At 37.6% G+C, this 17,331-nt stretch overlaps 1 protein-coding gene and 1 pseudogene across 3 annotated transcripts in view; both read left to right on the top strand.

Annotated features, from left to right (window-relative positions):
* The window catches only part of QSER1 (glutamine and serine rich 1), an 89,843-nt gene that overhangs the window by 60,930 nt on the left and 11,582 nt on the right, over positions 1–17,331 (top strand). For all 3 annotated transcript variants that reach the window (XM_032283644.1, XM_032283645.1, XM_032283643.1), the window contains 5 exons: positions 41–157; positions 1,096–1,229; positions 2,924–3,141; positions 13,009–13,146; positions 16,119–16,216. In XM_032283644.1, the coding sequence (XP_032139535.1) occupies positions 41–157; positions 1,096–1,229; positions 2,924–3,141; positions 13,009–13,146; positions 16,119–16,216 (705 nt within the window). The remainder of the gene's footprint in view (positions 1–40; positions 158–1,095; positions 1,230–2,923; positions 3,142–13,008; positions 13,147–16,118; positions 16,217–17,331) is intronic.
* On the top strand, positions 3,170–5,946 carry LOC116555158 (annotated as a pseudogene).

Below are 17,331 nucleotides of genomic sequence, written 5' to 3'. Positions count from 1 at the left end.
CACTGTGTTTTATAAATATCATTAATTCTGGTTAATACAGGAGGCTTTAAAAACAGGAAAAGAACCTCCAGCTATTTGGAAAGTACAAAAAGCTTTATTACAGAAATTTGTTCCTGAAATTCGCGATGGTCAAAGAGAATTTGCTGCTACAAATAGTGTAAGTACAATGCATGTTTACATTAGCCTTATTTTGACAGTAGTCCTGGAAAAAACAGAATGATTTAAATTTAGAAGTATTTCAGGCCGGGCGCGGTGGCTCACGCCTGTAATCCCAGCACTTTGGGAGGCCGAGGTGGGTGGATCACGAGGTCAAGAGATCGAGACCATCCTGGTCAACATGGTGAAACCCCGTCTCTACTAAAAATACAAAAAATTAGCTGGGCATGGTGGCGCGTGCCTGTAGTCCCGGCTACTCGGGAGGCTGAGGCAGGAGAATTGCCTGAACCCGGGAGGCGGAGGTTGCGGTGAGCCGATATTGCGCCATTGCACTCCAGCCTGGGTAACAAGAGCAAAACTCCGTCTCAAAAAAAAAAAAAAAAAGAAGAAGAAGCATTTTATATTCACTATTTTTTATATAAAATAGCATATAAAAAAGAACAAAAAAGAAAAATAGCATACAATTTGAACTGGCATATTGATGCTCTTTGATAGTCTAATATAAAAATAAAGTCATTTGTTAAATATCAGCTATTTAAAATTAAATGACCTTGTACCGTTGATTAACTTTTTTTTTTTTTAATAAAGGAAAGCAGTTAATATTAGTCTATGAAGGGTTCAGACAGACTCAGAGACTCCCTTATATTGATTATTCTGCTAGTCAAATATCCTGATTTACCAGAAGGCTGATGGAAGTTACTCTGTCATGCTTATGTAGCTGGAAGTAAGAATCTGCCAAATGAGATTGCTTGTACATATGGGCCTGTGCATATGAAATGAATGAGCCTGGGGTCAGTTTTTTAGAGGGTGAAATTAGCCTGGCCAGAGCTGCATTTTGGAAAACTTGAAGGTTGGCTATGCAATAGTCAATCAAACCAACAAAGTAGCATTTATATGTAGATTGTACAATCATGTAACTCAAAGTATTTCTTTCCTCAGTATCTTGGATATTTTGGAGATGCAAAGAGTAAATACAAAAGAATATATGTGAAGTTCATCGAAAATGCAAACAAGAAGGAATATGTCAGAGTGTGTTCTAAAAAGCCAAGAAACAAACCTTCACAAGCTATCAGGTATTTGTTTTCTTAGGTGATACCTTTGCGCATATATGTTGGTATATTCTTGATGATTCCGATGTATAAAGGAGTATATCGATTAAAGAGATTTCATTTTTATTATACACAAGTCAAAAAATTCAGTGTCTGATGAAATAAGTGATTCTTTTGAAAGTGTGAGATGGGCACTGTAAGCTCGTGGTTACACCTGTGGAGTAACCATGAGTTTTCTTTTCCTTGAGTCCTTTTGGTGTCACCCTAATATAGTGAAAAAAAATTGTAGAGGCAAAAAGTTTGAGCCCAGTTTTTTGTGACCTAGAGAAGACAACATTCCTGAAGCCCCCTTTTTCATCTATAAAATTAAAATAATAATGAAGTGAATTAAATTTAAAATAATTTTTGAGAAAAAAATACTATGAGAACTCTACATTACTGGACAAGTGTACACAGTAGAATTATTATTGTATGTTAAAATGTGCCTCTGGGTTGTCTGGAGCATGAATCTGGAAGGTAACAGACTTAACCCTGTGGTCCATATGAGAAAGCAGGTATGATCCTAGATATTCTTAATCTAGTGCCAAGCAGGTACAGCTCCATTAACATTCCCACCTACTGGAAGCAGCTCTCCTTATTTTTATGATGGAATTTTATCCACTCAAATCTTCAGACCTGGCAGAGAGCAAATCTTTTTTATTTGAGACAGGGTCTCGCTCTGTCACTAAGGCTGCAGTATAGTGGTATGATCATAGCACTGTAGCCTCGACCTCCCAGGCTCAGGTGATCCTCCTGCCTCCACCTCCCAGGTAGCTGGGACTACAGGTGTGCACCACTGTGCCCAGCTAATTTTTATAGGGATGGGATTTTACCATGTTGCCCAGGCTGGTCTTGAACTCTTGGGCTCAAGTGATTTGCCCACCTCGGCCTCCCAAAGTGCTGGGATTACAGGCTTGAGCCACCATACTCAGCTGGCATAGAGCAAATCCTGAGGGCCTGCCTCTAGGACAGATGCATTTGGGATTTTTTTTTTTTTTTTTTGAGAAAGTTTCACTCTGTTGCCCAGGCTGGAGTGCAGTAGCATGCTGTAGCTTCCACCTCCCAGATTCAAGCAATTCTCCTGCCTTAGTCTCCTGAGTAGCTGGGACTATAGGTGCATGCCACCACGCTTGGCTAATTTTTGTATTTTTAGTAGAGGTGGGGTTTCACTATGTTGGCCGGGCTGGTCTCAAACTTCTGAGCCACTGATCCGCCCGCCTTGGCCTCCAAAGTGCTAGGATTACAGGCTTGAACCACTGCGCCTGGCCACATTTGGGTTTCTACATCAAAACCTGACACCACCAGAGCCTGTGAAGTTTCTTAGGGTCAGAGCTAGATGTGGTAGTTACGGGATATCATTCATTACCTTCCTAAGCCCATTGGTCAGCTGTTGTACAGCCTCATAGTCTCTGGGAAATAAATCCTTAAATCAAGGAGGGGAATGGAGAAGTAGAAATAAGGAGCCTTAATAACTGAATATTGAATGCTATTGACAGAAACAATGTATTTTAAGAAAATTTTATGGGAATCACCATTGAGATGTATAGGATTTGGGCTGTATATTTTGGAGGTATTGGTGAGAATAATTAGATAAACTTTTTCTGTGATTCTCTTCTATTTTTGTATTTCATTTTAACAAGATTTCAGTGTGTTAATGAAGTTTGTTTATAACATTGCAGAACTGTTCAAGCTAAGCCAAGTAGTGGCAGTAAAACTTCTGATCCTCCAACATCAAAAACTACAACTACAAAAGCCCTTTCCATGAAACCCAAAGTTAAACAGCCAAAAGTAAAGGCTGAGCCACCACCAAAGAAACGTAAAAAATGGAAAGAAGAATTTTCATCATCCCAATCTGACTCATCTCCTGAGATCCATACTAGTAGTAGTGATGATGAGGGTGAGTTTTCCATGAAATGGCTACCCTGATAACTTTAGATTGTCTACATGAGTGGCGAGGAGCAGTGATGCTGACGATTCAATATGTATTTATTTTTCAGGGAATTTATCTACCTAATAAATTCTGCTTAGATTTTTATGAAAGTAAGTTCACATTCCCTGAACATACCAACTGGAGCACAGTTGGCCCACACATGCAGCCTTGTACATAGAAAAGGCAGAACTCACCTAGGTAATGCCAGTTGATCTCAACTCTTTGAATGAGATGGAGGTTAGATCAGATGATTACTAAGAATCATCTAGTTCTAAATTTTTTTTTTTTGAGACAAGGTCTCTCTGTCACTCAGGCTGAAGTGCAGTGGCATTATCCTAGCTCACTGCAGCCTCGAACTCCTGGGCTCAAGCAATTCTCCTAGCTCAGCCTCCAAAGTAGCTGGGACTATAGGTGTGCACCACTATGCCCAGCTAATTTTTTTTTTTTAAGAGGTGGGTTCTTGCTTTGTTGCCCAGGATGGTCTCAAACTCCTGGGCTCAAGCAGTCTTCTCGCCTTAACCTACCAAAGTGCTGGGATTAGGGGCACAAGCCACTGCGCCCAGCCTAGTTCTAAACATTTGACTCTAAGTTTATGCAAGAAGAAAAGAATAATTAAGCCTAGGAAAGAGGAGCTCAAACTATAATATAATATAGTAATATATTTAATAATGTATACAACTATATTATTTAATATATAAAGTGCATACTACTATGTATCTGCCACTAGCTAACCATGTACCTATGACTTAAGGTAGGCTATCCTGTCTTACTTTTCTTTTTTTATAAAATGTAAAGGTTGAAACCGGTTATCAAACTTATTGACCTTAGAACCATTTTACATTCTTAAATTATTGAAGATCTAAAAAGCATTTATGTAGGTATATCTATTGTTATTTACTATATTAGAAGTTAAAACTGAGATAGTTATAAAACATAAGAATGTACCAGCACACAAAGCATGATGTGTGATATATGTAAGAAATTTTGGTGAAGAGACAAAAACTGAGCAGTTGTAGCCGCGTTGCCGACCTCAAGCTGCAGTCGGCTTCTCCATGTAGAACCTGGGAGTAGAAGACTCAGAATCGAATCTCTTCTTCCTACCCCTCCTGGTTACAAAACACTTGAAATATGTTAGTGGAACTTTGCTTGAGTAGTTTTTTTGATCTTCAGCTCCATTCTCGGCTTTGTGAGAAACTTATCATCAAACACAGTGGCCAGCAATGTTACCAACAAGACAGATCCTCACTCCATGAACTCCCGTGTGTTCATTGGGAATCTCAACACTCTTGTGATCAAGAAATCTGATGTGGAGGCAAGGCAATCTTTTCCAAGAATGGCAAAATTGTGGGCTGCTCTGTTCATAAGGGCTTTGCCTTCGTTCAATATGTTAATGAGAGAAATGCCTAGGCTGCTGCAGCAGGAGAGGATGGCAGAAGGATTGCTGGCCAGGTTTTAGGTATTAACCTGGCTGCAGAGCCAAAAGCGAACCGAGGAAAAGCAGGTGTGAAACAATCTGCAGTAGAGATGTATGGGTCAGTAACAGAACACCCTTCTCCATCCACTCTACTCAGCTCCTCTTTTCACTTGGACTGTGACTTTCAATGGGATTATTATGATAGGATGTACAGTTACCCAGCACGTGTACCTCCTCCTCCTCCTATTGCTCAGGATGTAGTGCCCTTGAAACATCAGCGTATATCAGGAAACACCTCACAACAGACAAAAGTGACTTCAATTCCAAGAGTGGACAGCAGGTATCTTCCAGGTATGGAAAGTTGAAAGGAGATGACCTTCAGGCCATTAAGAAGGAGTTGACGCAGATAAAACAAAAAGTGGATTCTCTCCTGGAAAAAATGGAAAAGGAACAGAGCAAACAAGCAGTAGAGATGAAGAATGGTAAGTCAGAAGAGGAGCCGAGCAGCAGCTCTGTGAAGAAAGATGAGACTAATGTGAAGATGGAGTCTGAGGGGGGTGCAGATGATTCTGCTGAGGAGGGGGACCTACTGGATGATGATGATGATGATAATGAAGATGGGGGATGACCAGCTGGAGTTGATCAAGGATGATGAAAAAGAGACTGAGGAAGGAGAGGATGACAGAGACAGCACCAATGGCGAGGATGACTCTTAAGCACATAGTGGGAGTTTAGAAATCTTATCCCCTTATCCTGTGTCTAAGATCAAATTTTTCACCAGATCCTCTCCCCTAGTATCTTCAGAACATGCTCACTGTTCTCCCCATCCTTGTCCTTCCCATCTACATTAATTCATATTTCCCTGTGCCTAGTCCCATTTTCACTTCCTTGGACACTCCTAGTAGTTTTGTTAAATCTTACCCTGTAATTTTTGTTTTAATTTTGATACCTCTTATGACTTAACAATAAAAAGGATATATTGTTTTTATCAACTGTCTCTAAAATAATCTCTTGTTATATAGGGAGTATAGTTCTTTTCATTCATACATAAGTTCAGTAGTTGCTTCCCTAACTGCAAAGGCAATCTTACTTAGTTGAGTAGCTCCTGAAAGCAGCTTTGAGTTAGAAATATGTGTGTTACACCCCAACATTAGTGTGCTGTATGGGGCAGTTCAACACAAATGTAACCATGTATTTTTGTGAATGAGCGTTGGCATGTCAAATGCATGTAGAAAAATAATTAGTGTTACAGTCTTAAGATTTATTTTCTAAAGTTGATACTGTGGGTTATTTTTGTGAACAATCTGATATTTGTGACCTTTTTTCTCAAAATAAACAAGTCCTTATTAAACCAGGAATTTGGAGGAAAAATAAAGAAGAAATTTTAAGTTGTTCAGTAGTCTGTACAGAGGTTGCCAAATGGCTTGCAAACTGAATCTGACCCTCTGCCTGTTTTTATAGTTTTATTGGAACACAGTCGCATTGGTTCATTTGCATATTTCCATACAGTTGCTTTCCCACTACAGTGGCAGATTTGAGTAGTTCAGCAGAGACCATATGACAAGCAACATAAAGCTGACTATAAGAAAAGAGGAAGGGATGATGAAAGACCTTGTATGCCATAATAAAGCTAAAAAGCTTGGGATCCTATAAGCAAATGAGAGTCCTTAGAGGGATTTATATAGGGGAAACAATATGGTGAAATTTGAATTTGAATTACAAGACATAATCCAGGCATAAATTGAGTCTGAACCTAAGTAGTGGCAGCAGGGATGGAGATGAGGGGACAATGTTGAGAAATTCAGGATGTAATCTTGGCAGAACTTGAATGATGAATTAGTTGTTGGGGCTGTGGTTGAAGATGATGTCCAAGATGGTTTCTTTATCTTTCTTTTTTTTTCTTTTTTTTTTTTTTGAGGCACAGTTTTGCTCTTGTTGCCCAGACTGGAGTACAATGGTACAATCTTGGCTCACCACAGCCTCACCTCCTGGGCTCAAGCGATTCTCCTGAGTAGCTGGAATTACAGGCATGTGCCATCACACCTGGCTAATTTTGTATTTTTATTAGAGACAGGATTTCTCCATGTTGGTCAAGCTGCTCTTGAACTCCAAACTTCAGGTGATCTGCCTGCCTTGGCCTCCCAAAGTACTGGGATTACAGGCGTGAGCCCCCCACGCCCAACCAATATGGTTTCTAACACTGCAAGTATCACTGCTTGAGAGATTATCTATTCTGATTATCTATATCTATTTCTGATTAGAAATAGAACCATAATAAGAAATTCTTCAGTGCTGAAGTCTACTAAATTTACTGTTTTTATTTTTTAAATTTTTTGAGTCAAGGTCTTACTCTGTTGCCTAGGCTGGACTGCAGTGAGGTGCAGTTATGACTCACTGTAGCCTCGATGTCCCAGGCTCAAATGATCCTCCCACCTCATCCTCTCAAGTAGCTGGGACTACAAGTGGGCACCACCACAACCAGCTAATTTTTAAATGTTTATCTTTGTAGACACAGGGTCTCACTGTGTTGCCCAGGCTGGTCTCAAACTCCTGGGCTCAAGCAATCCTCCAACTTTGGACTTCCAAAGTACTGGTATTATAGGCATGAGCCACTGTGCCCAGTCTAAATATACTATTTTTAAATGTTATTTGTGGGCAAGTGCAGTGGTGCACACCTATACTCCCAGCTACTTGGGAGGCTAAGGAGGAAGGATTGCTTGATCCCAGGAGTTCGAGACCAACCTAGACAACACAGTGAGACCCTGTCTCTTTAAAAAATAAATAAATAAATAAAGCTATTTGTGAATGGTTGTTTAGAAATATTTACATCAGGCCGGGCACAATGGCTCATGCCTGTAATCCCAACACTTTAGGAAGACAAGGCGGGTGGATTACCTGACGTCAGGAGTTTTGAGACCAGCCTGGCCAACACAGTGAAACCCCGTCTTGACTGAAAATACAAAAAAATAGCCAGGTATGGTGGCAAGCACCTGTAATCCCAGCTACTCAGGAGGCTGAGGCAGGAGAATCACTTGAACCCAGGTGGCAAAGGTTGAAAAAAAGAAATATATACATCAGAATATATAAGGAAATTCAATGCCTCTAATATGTATAGAAGGCATTATTCATAGTTTTTGCAGTTAGCAATCATGCCTACTGCTTAGAATAAAAATGTTTGGGTTCTAAATTTGCTCTCGATAATAGTTTCTTCAAATGACAAGATAAAATTTTTTTCCATTGGTAATTTGAGTGACCACTAGGTGTCACCAAAAGTTAAGCAAACATTTTTAGTGCCCTTTTTCTTTGTTTTGCATTCTCGGGCTAGGAAGTCAGATGTTCATAATAAACATAAATTTATAGGCTGGTGATTTTCAGACCCTTTGTTTCAGGACTCCAATGGAATCTTCAAACATGTTGAGGGTTCCAGATACTTTAGTTTTTGTGTGCTAAATCTATTGATATTTACTAAATACCAATTCAAACAAAGTTTTAAAATATTTATTTAAAGTGAACCCATTACTTATTAATGTGAGTTTTTTAAAAAACAATTATACTTTCCAAAACATTATTTAGTAAGATGAGTGCATACCTGCTTCTTCATTGTTTGTTATGATATGTTAATTTGGCTAATGTATCAAGAATGTTCATACTTAACTGAAAAGGCAATTGTATGTAATTAGGAAAGGGAGGAAGATTTCAATTGCCTTCTCAGATACTTATGAACACTCCTAATACTGACAAATAGTAGTTTCTTGAGTTTTCATGCTATTACATTATAATCTATTGGTTTGTCTTAACTTTTATATATCTCTGTCTCATCCATGAGTGGTTATATAACATTGTTCACTGGTCATGTGAAAATATTAGTTAGCTCAGTGATACAGATCTTTCAATAATTCGTTTTTTTCACACTTTGAAACCCTGTGGTTAAATATAAATTTGCCTTTTAACCATTTTTAAGTATACAATTTATTAGCATTAATTAAATACACTGAGGTGAGGGTTGTATAACCCTACAACCCTCACCTCTATTTCCAAAACGTTTATCATCTCAAACAGAAACTGTAACCGTTAAGCAACAAGTACTGCTACTCTTTTTCCTCCATCTATTGGGAACCTCTGATCTACTTTTTGTGTCTGTGATTTTGCCCATTCTAAATATCTCATATAAGTGGAATTACACAATATTTTTCCTTTTGTGTCTGGCTTCTTTCACTTAGCAAAATGTTTTCAAGGTTCATCCATGCTAAAGGATATATCAGAACTTCATTCCTTTTTATAGCTAAATAATATTCCATTGTGTGTTTATACCACATTTTATTGATGGACATTTGGGTTATTATCTTCTTTTGGCTAACTGAACAATTGCTGTAATCAGCATTGGCATACAAGTATCTAAGTTCCTACTTTCAATTTTGGAGGCATATACCTGAAGCAGAATTGTTACTATTGTCACATACTAATCCCATGTTTAGCCTTTAGAGGAAGGAAACAACAAACTGTTTCCACATGGTTACACCATTTCATATTCCCACCAGGAAAGCATGATGTTTCCAATTTTTCCACATCGTTGCTAACACTTGTTATTTTCTGTAATGTGTGTTTTTTAAAAGTCATCCTAGCAAGTGTGAAGTGGTATCTCACTGTGGTTTCAGTTTGAATTTTTCTAATGCTTAATGATGTTGAACATTTTTTCCATGCTCTTATGGCCATTTGAGTATCTTCTTTGGAGAAATGTCTATTCAGATCCATTGCCCATTTTTTAACTGGGTTATTTGTCTTTTTGTTGTTAAGTTGTAGAGTTTTAAAAAATATATTCTGGATATTAAACCCTTAATTAGATATATAATTTTCTAATTAAATTTAATATCTAATTAAACATTAGATATACAAAATGTTTCTTCCCATTTTGTAGGTTGTCTTTTTCACTTTCTTGATAATGTCCTTTGATGCACAAAAGCTTTAAATTCTGATGAAGCCTAATTGACCTATTTTTTTTCTTTTGTTGCTCAGCTTTTGTTCACATAGAATCCACTGCCGAATCCAAGGACATAAAGATTTACTCGTATATTTTCTTCTAAGAGTTTTATGGTTCTAGTTCTTATGTTAAGGTATTTCATTTTACACTATCAAAAATTGATACTCATCAGTTCTATGAATGATGTCATTAATGAAGCCTTTAAAAATTGGGGCGCTGTCAAACTCACAGTGGGGATAGAAGATGTCCAAAATTCTAATTTTCACTTGAAATCTCAAATTTTATCATTGGCAACAAATACCGTCAGTTGTTTTCCTTGAATAAACAGATTATCTTAATTTATTCTTAAGAAAATGTCTGCCAAATACCCAAGTCTGGATATGCATAGTCTATATGTCAGTCGTTCTTTCAAATAAAAACGGTGTTTCTTGGGGGAAAGAGTAACTAGTTCATCTTGTAACTCAAACAACTGTATGGGTGCTCCTCCTGGTCATTCCCATTGTACTTACACAGAAGTGCTTTATGTGTACCTGCTATTTCATCACACAGAATATTAAAAAGATGTCTGTTCTAGAAATTTCATAAAATTAATAATTTTTACTGCTTCATTGAGGGCTATTATTTTTATTTTATCTTTTTTTGATACAAGGTCTTACTCTGTCACCCAGACTGGAGTGCAGTGGTACAATCATGGCTCACTGTAACCTCAGTCTCCCAAGCGCAGCTGATCCTTCCACCTCAGCCTCCTGGGTAGCGAGACTACAGGTGCATGTGTGCCACCATACCTGGCTAATTTTTTTATATTTTTTAGTAGAGGTGAGGTTTTGCCATGTTGCCAGGCTCTTTTTAAATTTTTTATTTTTAGAAACAGGCCTCACTCTGTCACCCAGGCTGGAGTGCAGTGGCTCAATCATAATTCACGATAACCTCAAACTTCTGGCAAAGCAACCTTCTCACCTCAGTCCCCCAAGTAGCTAGGACTACAGGTATGCACCACCATGCCCAGCTAATTTTAAAATTTTTTGTAGAGACTGGGTCTCACTATGTTGCCCAGGCTAGTCTTGAACTCCTGGCCACAAGCCATTGTCCTGCTTCAGCCTTTCAGAGTGTAGGGATTACAGGCATGAGTCACCGCACCTGCCCCTCAAAATATCTGGTTGTTGGGGTTTGGTTTTTGTTTTTAATTAAGAGATGGGGTCTTTTTCTATCACCAGCAGAAGCAGAATGGCACCTTTTTAGCTCACTGCAGCCTCAAACTCCTGGGCCCAAACAATGCTCCCACCTCAGGCTCCCAAGTAGCTAGGACTACAGATGCATGCCCTCACACCTAGCTGATTTTAAAAATTTTTTTGTAGAGATGAGATCTTGCTATATTGCCTGGGCTGGTCTTGAATTTCTGGTGTCAAGCGATCCTCCCACCTTGGCCTCCCAAAGTGCTGGTATTATAGGCGTAAGCTGCCATTCCCAGCCCCTAGGACTATTCTTAAGTGAAACTGCCTTTTTCCCCCTCAAAAACATGGCGGTGACATGACAAAGTCATGCAGATGATATTACTGCTAGTACAGTTTGTTGTCACTGCCTCTATTCGTGGTAAGGCACCATCAGTTTTACCCAATATTAGTTTTATAAATGGCAATGCAGTGAGGAAAGTACATAATATCTTAATATTATTATGAAAACAGTTTTGATATCAGAGATCACTGAGAGGGTCTCGGGGTCCCTCCTGGGGTCCATGGACCATACTTTAAGAACTGCTGTTTAAAATACATACACCTACTATAGGCCAGGCATGGTGGCTTACAGCTAATCTCAGCAGTTTCAGAGGCAGAGACAGGAGGATCACTTGAGGCTGAGAGTTAAAGAACAGCCTGGGCAACATAGTGAAAACCCATCTCTAAGAAAAGGAAAAAAAATACATATATAAATGTGTGTGTGTGTCTATATATATATATAAACACACACAATCAATCTCTCTCTCTCTCTCCCCCCCCACCACTGTATACCCCCAACATTAAAAATACTTTAAAAACTGCTGTTTAAGGGTGTGACTTGATTATATATTTGAATACAAAAAGTCAAAATTGAAACAACCTTTTTTTTTGACATGAGTCTTGCTGTATTGACCAAGCTGGTCTTGAACTCCTAGGCTCAGTCTTCCACCTCAGCCTGCCAAGTAGCTGGGACTACAGGCGTGCACCACTGCACCCAACAAGTTAATCTCATAGTTCTTCCCATTGGATTGGAATGAAATTTCCTCTGTGCACAGCCTGTGTTTACATTAAGACAATATTTTTCTTTTCTTTATGAGGCAGGGTCTTTACTCTGTTTCCCAGGCTTGAGTGCAGTGGCGCAATCACAGCTCACTGCAGTCTCAACCTCCTGGGCTCAAGCAGTCCTCACACCTCAGCCTCTCAAGTAACTGGGAATATTGGTACATGCCACCACATGTGGCTAAGTTATTTTATTTTTTAGTTAAAACAGTGTCCCACTATGTTGCCCAAGCTGGTCTCGAACTCCTGGGCTCAAGCAGTCCTCCCACCTTGGCCTCCCAAAGTGTTGGGATTACAGGCATGTGCCACTAGCATACTTTTAAAATTTTTAATATGTCATAGGCAAGAATTTTATAGTAATTTATGTGTAGGAATAAAAAGGAAATCTATGTATTACTCATACATTGGATGCCATATGATTTCTTTACTATTCAACATAGAGAAACCATTGAGACTAGAGTAGCACCACCTGGCAGCAGATGTCTGTGATGGGATCTAGCAGAAGACAAATAGTTTCTTACCCCGTCTACGTTTTCTGGTGTTGGGCTTCAGAATCACCTAGAAAGGGCCGAGCACAGTGGCTCACGCCCGTAATCCTAGCATTTTGGGAGACTGAGGCTGGCAGATCACCCGAGGTCTGGAATTTGAGACCAGCCTGGCCAACATGGTAAAATCCCATCTCTACTAAAACTACGAAAAAAAAAGTGCTGGGCATAGCAGTGTGTGCCTGTAATCCTAGCTACTTGGGAGACTGAGGCAGGAGAATGACTTGAACCTGGGAGATGGAGGTAGCAGTGAGTAGAGATCACACCATTTCACTCCAGCCTGGACTACAAGAGCAAAACTGTCTCAAAGAACACACATGCACACACATCACCTAGGAAGCCTTTTAAGAGTATAATACTTAAGCTTCATCACCACTACCACGACCAAAGATTCTGTTTTAGGAAGTCCAGCAATCTGGTTTTTTGTTCTATGGTTAACAAAGCTCTGCAGTGATTGGATGTGCAAACCAGCTTTGAGAATCTCTGACCTTTTAAAGGTAAGGTGAGAAAGCCTTGAATTTGAAGAAATTGTATCTGCAATCTGCTTCTAGGATCTCATTATAGAGAAGAGTGTTTTTAAAGTTGTCGGGAAGGAAAATTTAATATTTAACCCTTTCTCCCTCCCAGAATTTGATCCTCCAGCTCCCTTTGTCACTCGCTTTTTGAACACAAGAGCAATGAAGGAAACCTTTAAGAGCTACATGGAATTGCTTGTTAGCATTGCCTTGGACCCTGACACAATGCAAGCCTTAGAGAAGAGCAATGGTACAGTCTAATAAGTAGTTCTTTCTTGGTAGTACTTTCTGGAATTAAATAAATCTTGTCTGTTATATGTTTGTATGTGGCTTGTGTAATATATACCTATAAATTGTGAGTTAAATACATAGCATCTTTAATTCTATAAAATGGTTATATATTTTCATGCACTGTCTGAATATTTAAACTTTTATTGCTTTCTCCTCATGGGAAAATTGTAAAGCTACTCACCGGTTTCTTCCAATTCTAGAATCTAATCATCCTCATAGTTTACTAAGTACTGGTATTACATGGAAGATCTGTATGTCAGTATTTTCTATTTTCCAGTAATTGGAAAGATGAACCAGATAAAAGTGGCATAAAGATTAAAATCATATACTTGTATCTTTTTTAGAAGATGCATCACAGCAATTATTTTCTTTTTTTTTTTTTTTTTTTTTTTGGACGGAGTTTCACTCTTGTTACCCAGGCTGGAGTGCAATGGCGCGATCTCGGCTCACCGCAACCTCTGCCTCTCGGGTTCAGGCAATTCTCCTGCCTCAGTCTCCTGAGTAGCTGGGATTACAGGCACACGCCACCATGCCCAGCTAATTTTTTGTATTTTTAGTAGAGACGGGGTTTCACCGTGTTGACCAGGATGGTCTCAATCTTTTGACCTCGTGATCCACCCGCCTCGGCCTCCCAAAGTGCTGGGATTACAGGCTTGAGCCACCGCACCCGGCCACAGCAATTATTTTCTAATCAATTAGTATTAAACCAGTAAATGCATTGGGTTATACCAATTAACATATTCCTTTTAGTTATTTGAGAACTCTACATACTGTTTTCCATAGCAGTTGTACTAATTTACATTCTCACCAGCAGTCCCACTAACTAATTTACATTCTCACCAGCAGTCCCACTACTGAGTATCTACATAAAGGAAAATAAATCATACCAAAAAGATACCTGCATATATATTATTGCAGCACAGTTCACAACTATAAAGATATGGAATCAACCTATTCCATACCCACTTGTAAAGTGCCCATCAGCCTATGAGTGGATAAGGAAAATGTAATATATATATATACCACAGAATACTATTTAGCCATAAAAAAGAGCAAAATAATGTCTTTTGCAGCAACTTGGGTAGAACTGGAGGCCATTATTCTAACTGAAGTAACTCAGGAATGGAGAACCAAATATCACATGTTCTCACTTATAAGTGGGAGCTAAGCTATGGGTACACAAAGGCAGAGTGGTATAATGGACATTGGAGACTCAGAAGGGGAGGGGGTGAGAAGGGGGTAAGGGATGAAAAACTACCTACTGGGGTACAATGTACACTACTTGGGTGATGGATGCTCTAAAATCCCAGACTTCACCACTATACAGTTCATCCACGTAACCAAAACTACCAGTACCCCAAAGCCGTTGAAATTTTTTAAAAGATTTTTTTAAAGAAAAAAATAAAAGGTATAGTAAGAGTATGGCATTATATTCTTATGGAACTACCACTGTATTTTATGGAACTACCAATGGTCCATCATTGCCAAAAATGTCATTATGCAGTGCATGACTATATACTGTTTTATTATGTTCACAGACTTAGACACATATTCTATTTTAACCTTAAAGCAACTTAGCAATTTTGTGGATTAAGACAGGTTTAGAAAGGTTAAGTGACTTGCTTAAGGGCCAAAAACTTGAAAATGGCAGAGAAATTATTAAAAGAAAAAGTCTTCTAATTTCTAGTCCAGTGCTTTTCTTACCACATAATCAGAGACAGTAACCTGTATATCAGTCATTTTGGAGTCATGTGGAGCTGGAAGGGACTTTAGATATTACCCAGTCTAAAACATTTATTTTTGTAAACTAAAGTTCAAAAGAGATTAAAGTTAGAGAACAAGTTAGAGGTTGAAGAACCATGATTAAAACTCAGTTAATCCCAGGTCAGCATTTTTGCTATTAAATGTTAAATTCCTTGCATCATAAAATATGCTTCTCTTTGTAATAGTCATTTCTGGTTATATTTTGAAAGATTTGAAAAAATTGTTTATTAGTGTTCTCTGATTTTTCTCTTATATAAGGGGAGAAAATTATTTAAGGTTTTTATTTTTAAGTTATAAATGTTTAAATCTTGTTTTTGTGGAATGTAAATATAGTATCAGAACAGATTTAATTACTAATAGAAAGACTATGTAAACAATCATTTTACTTAGCTGTGAAGTTTGTGACCTGGATTCTGGGGATTTTTTTTTCAGAAATGTCATTAGAGGCAGTTAGTATTATAAAATATAATTACTATGCTGACAAATTAAGAAAGAGTCTAATAATCTAAAATGTTTAATGCTGTACCAAAACTAATTATATCGTAAAAGTGCTTTTCTTAATGGGGCTTGAAGTTCAGAATGATAAAATTGAAAACCAAAAGCTTTGAATAGGAATCTTTGTCATAATTTTACTCTTCCCATTTTTTCTAAAATAATTATTTAGATTCATATTTTTGGTACTGAATTTTGATCATTTTTCTTCCCTACTTTTTCTTTGCTTCAAATTAAAGTGACAATATCACTCGGTTGTGTTTTGTTAGATCAGTTAGTATTTTGTACTATGATTGTTCAGATTGTTCAGAGGGTAAATGAGGTCTGTAGAAATTAGACAGTTTGCCCTTGGTCACATAGCTGCCACATTATCAGTTGTATTCAGTTAAAATCCACTTCTGGTTTATCCAGCAGTTCTAGTTCAGCTAAAACCCAGGACTTAGGATCCTCATACAGTGCTCATGCCATCATCATACTGACCTGTCTCTTTCTTACTTGCTATTATAAATCTACTTTTTAAGTTAACCTTTGTTCAGAAAGCTTCATGTACAATGTTTTGCAATCAATATTTTACATATGCTAATGAATTTAGTGTCTTGATATATGTTTTGAGAAAAATTTCATTTTTAAAAAAGTATTGATAGTTTATCCTGTTAAATTATGATGTTGTTTCAGATGAGCTACTTTTACCTCATATGAAAAAAATAGATGGCATGCTAAATGATAACCGAAAGAGACTTCTTTTGAATCTTCATTTGGATCAATCATTCAAGGTATTTCCTTCTGATGACTTATTAGCAAAACTCAATGACAATCATAGTCTTAAGTATAATAGGAAGGAAAATTTATGAAAATCATTCACTTACAAAATTTTTCACCAAGAATTTGATTTTTATTCATTGTAAGTCCATTTAGTTTGTCTTTTGTGTTAATCATTTGCTTTTCTCCACTTATGTCCACTTTTTAGGCATTTATAGTTATCTATTGTAGCTTCTATAAAATAATTTCCAAATGTTCTCTGAAATTTCCTTTAAACTACTGTATTTTAATCTTGTTTTTCTTATAACACTTTTCAAAATTTTCATGTTTCATCTGTAATTAAAATTAGCTTTTCCTTAGCACAGTTATCAAAATTCCCCTTATTTCATTTATTCAGTATCAGAGGAAACAGTGATTTTTATAATGAAGGAGGGAGTTAAATAATAGCAATAATAGTAAAACAAAACCTTACAATTTGTAGTTGCTATTTAATAAAGTAAATTTTGCTGTGTTGTGTGCTGTTTAATATAATACCGCCCCAGCTCTGTCTAAGGCAGAAAATTAACTGCCTCTCTGTAAACCTTATCTATCTACCCCACAGTCTTAGCAAAGTTCCCAGGCATCTAAAAGTTCCTGTGTTTCTTGAACACCAGCTGCAAGGTAACAAAGCAAATAGGCTCAAAACTGCAAAATGTGTTTCTCAAAATGCTACTTTTCAAATGTAAAGTGCATCACAAAACAAGTCACAAGTTAATTAACTGTTCTTTGTTCTGGCTTCTGTAAAACCTGCCTCCAGCTTTGTCATCCAGTACCACCTAGATGCATAAAAGGGCACCCCATTTTCTTTGTCCTTTGCTCAAAATTAAAAAGCAATTCTGCTACGCCGGTAATCACATTAAATAAAATCCTCCTGCAACCAACCCCTATCAGTTTCTCCAGATCGCTAATTTCTCGATACAATAAGGGTAGGAAATATGTGTAATTCTGTTAATATATATCTTGTCAATATAAATTGGTTTTGGTGTTATCAGAAATATAGAAAAAAGCTAATCTAAACTTAGGTAATTTATCATAGAAGCTACTTAAAGTTTAAAAATGTTCTAGCTTTTTTTTTTTTTTTTTTTTTTTT

Source organism: Sapajus apella, unplaced genomic scaffold (assembly GCF_009761245.1).
Source record: "Sapajus apella isolate SASKATOON/1434 unplaced genomic scaffold, GSC_monkey_1.0 scaffold14, whole genome shotgun sequence".
Lineage (NCBI taxonomy): Eukaryota > Metazoa > Chordata > Mammalia > Primates > Cebidae > Sapajus > Sapajus apella.
This window is presented reverse-complemented; position numbering and strand designations above follow the sequence as displayed.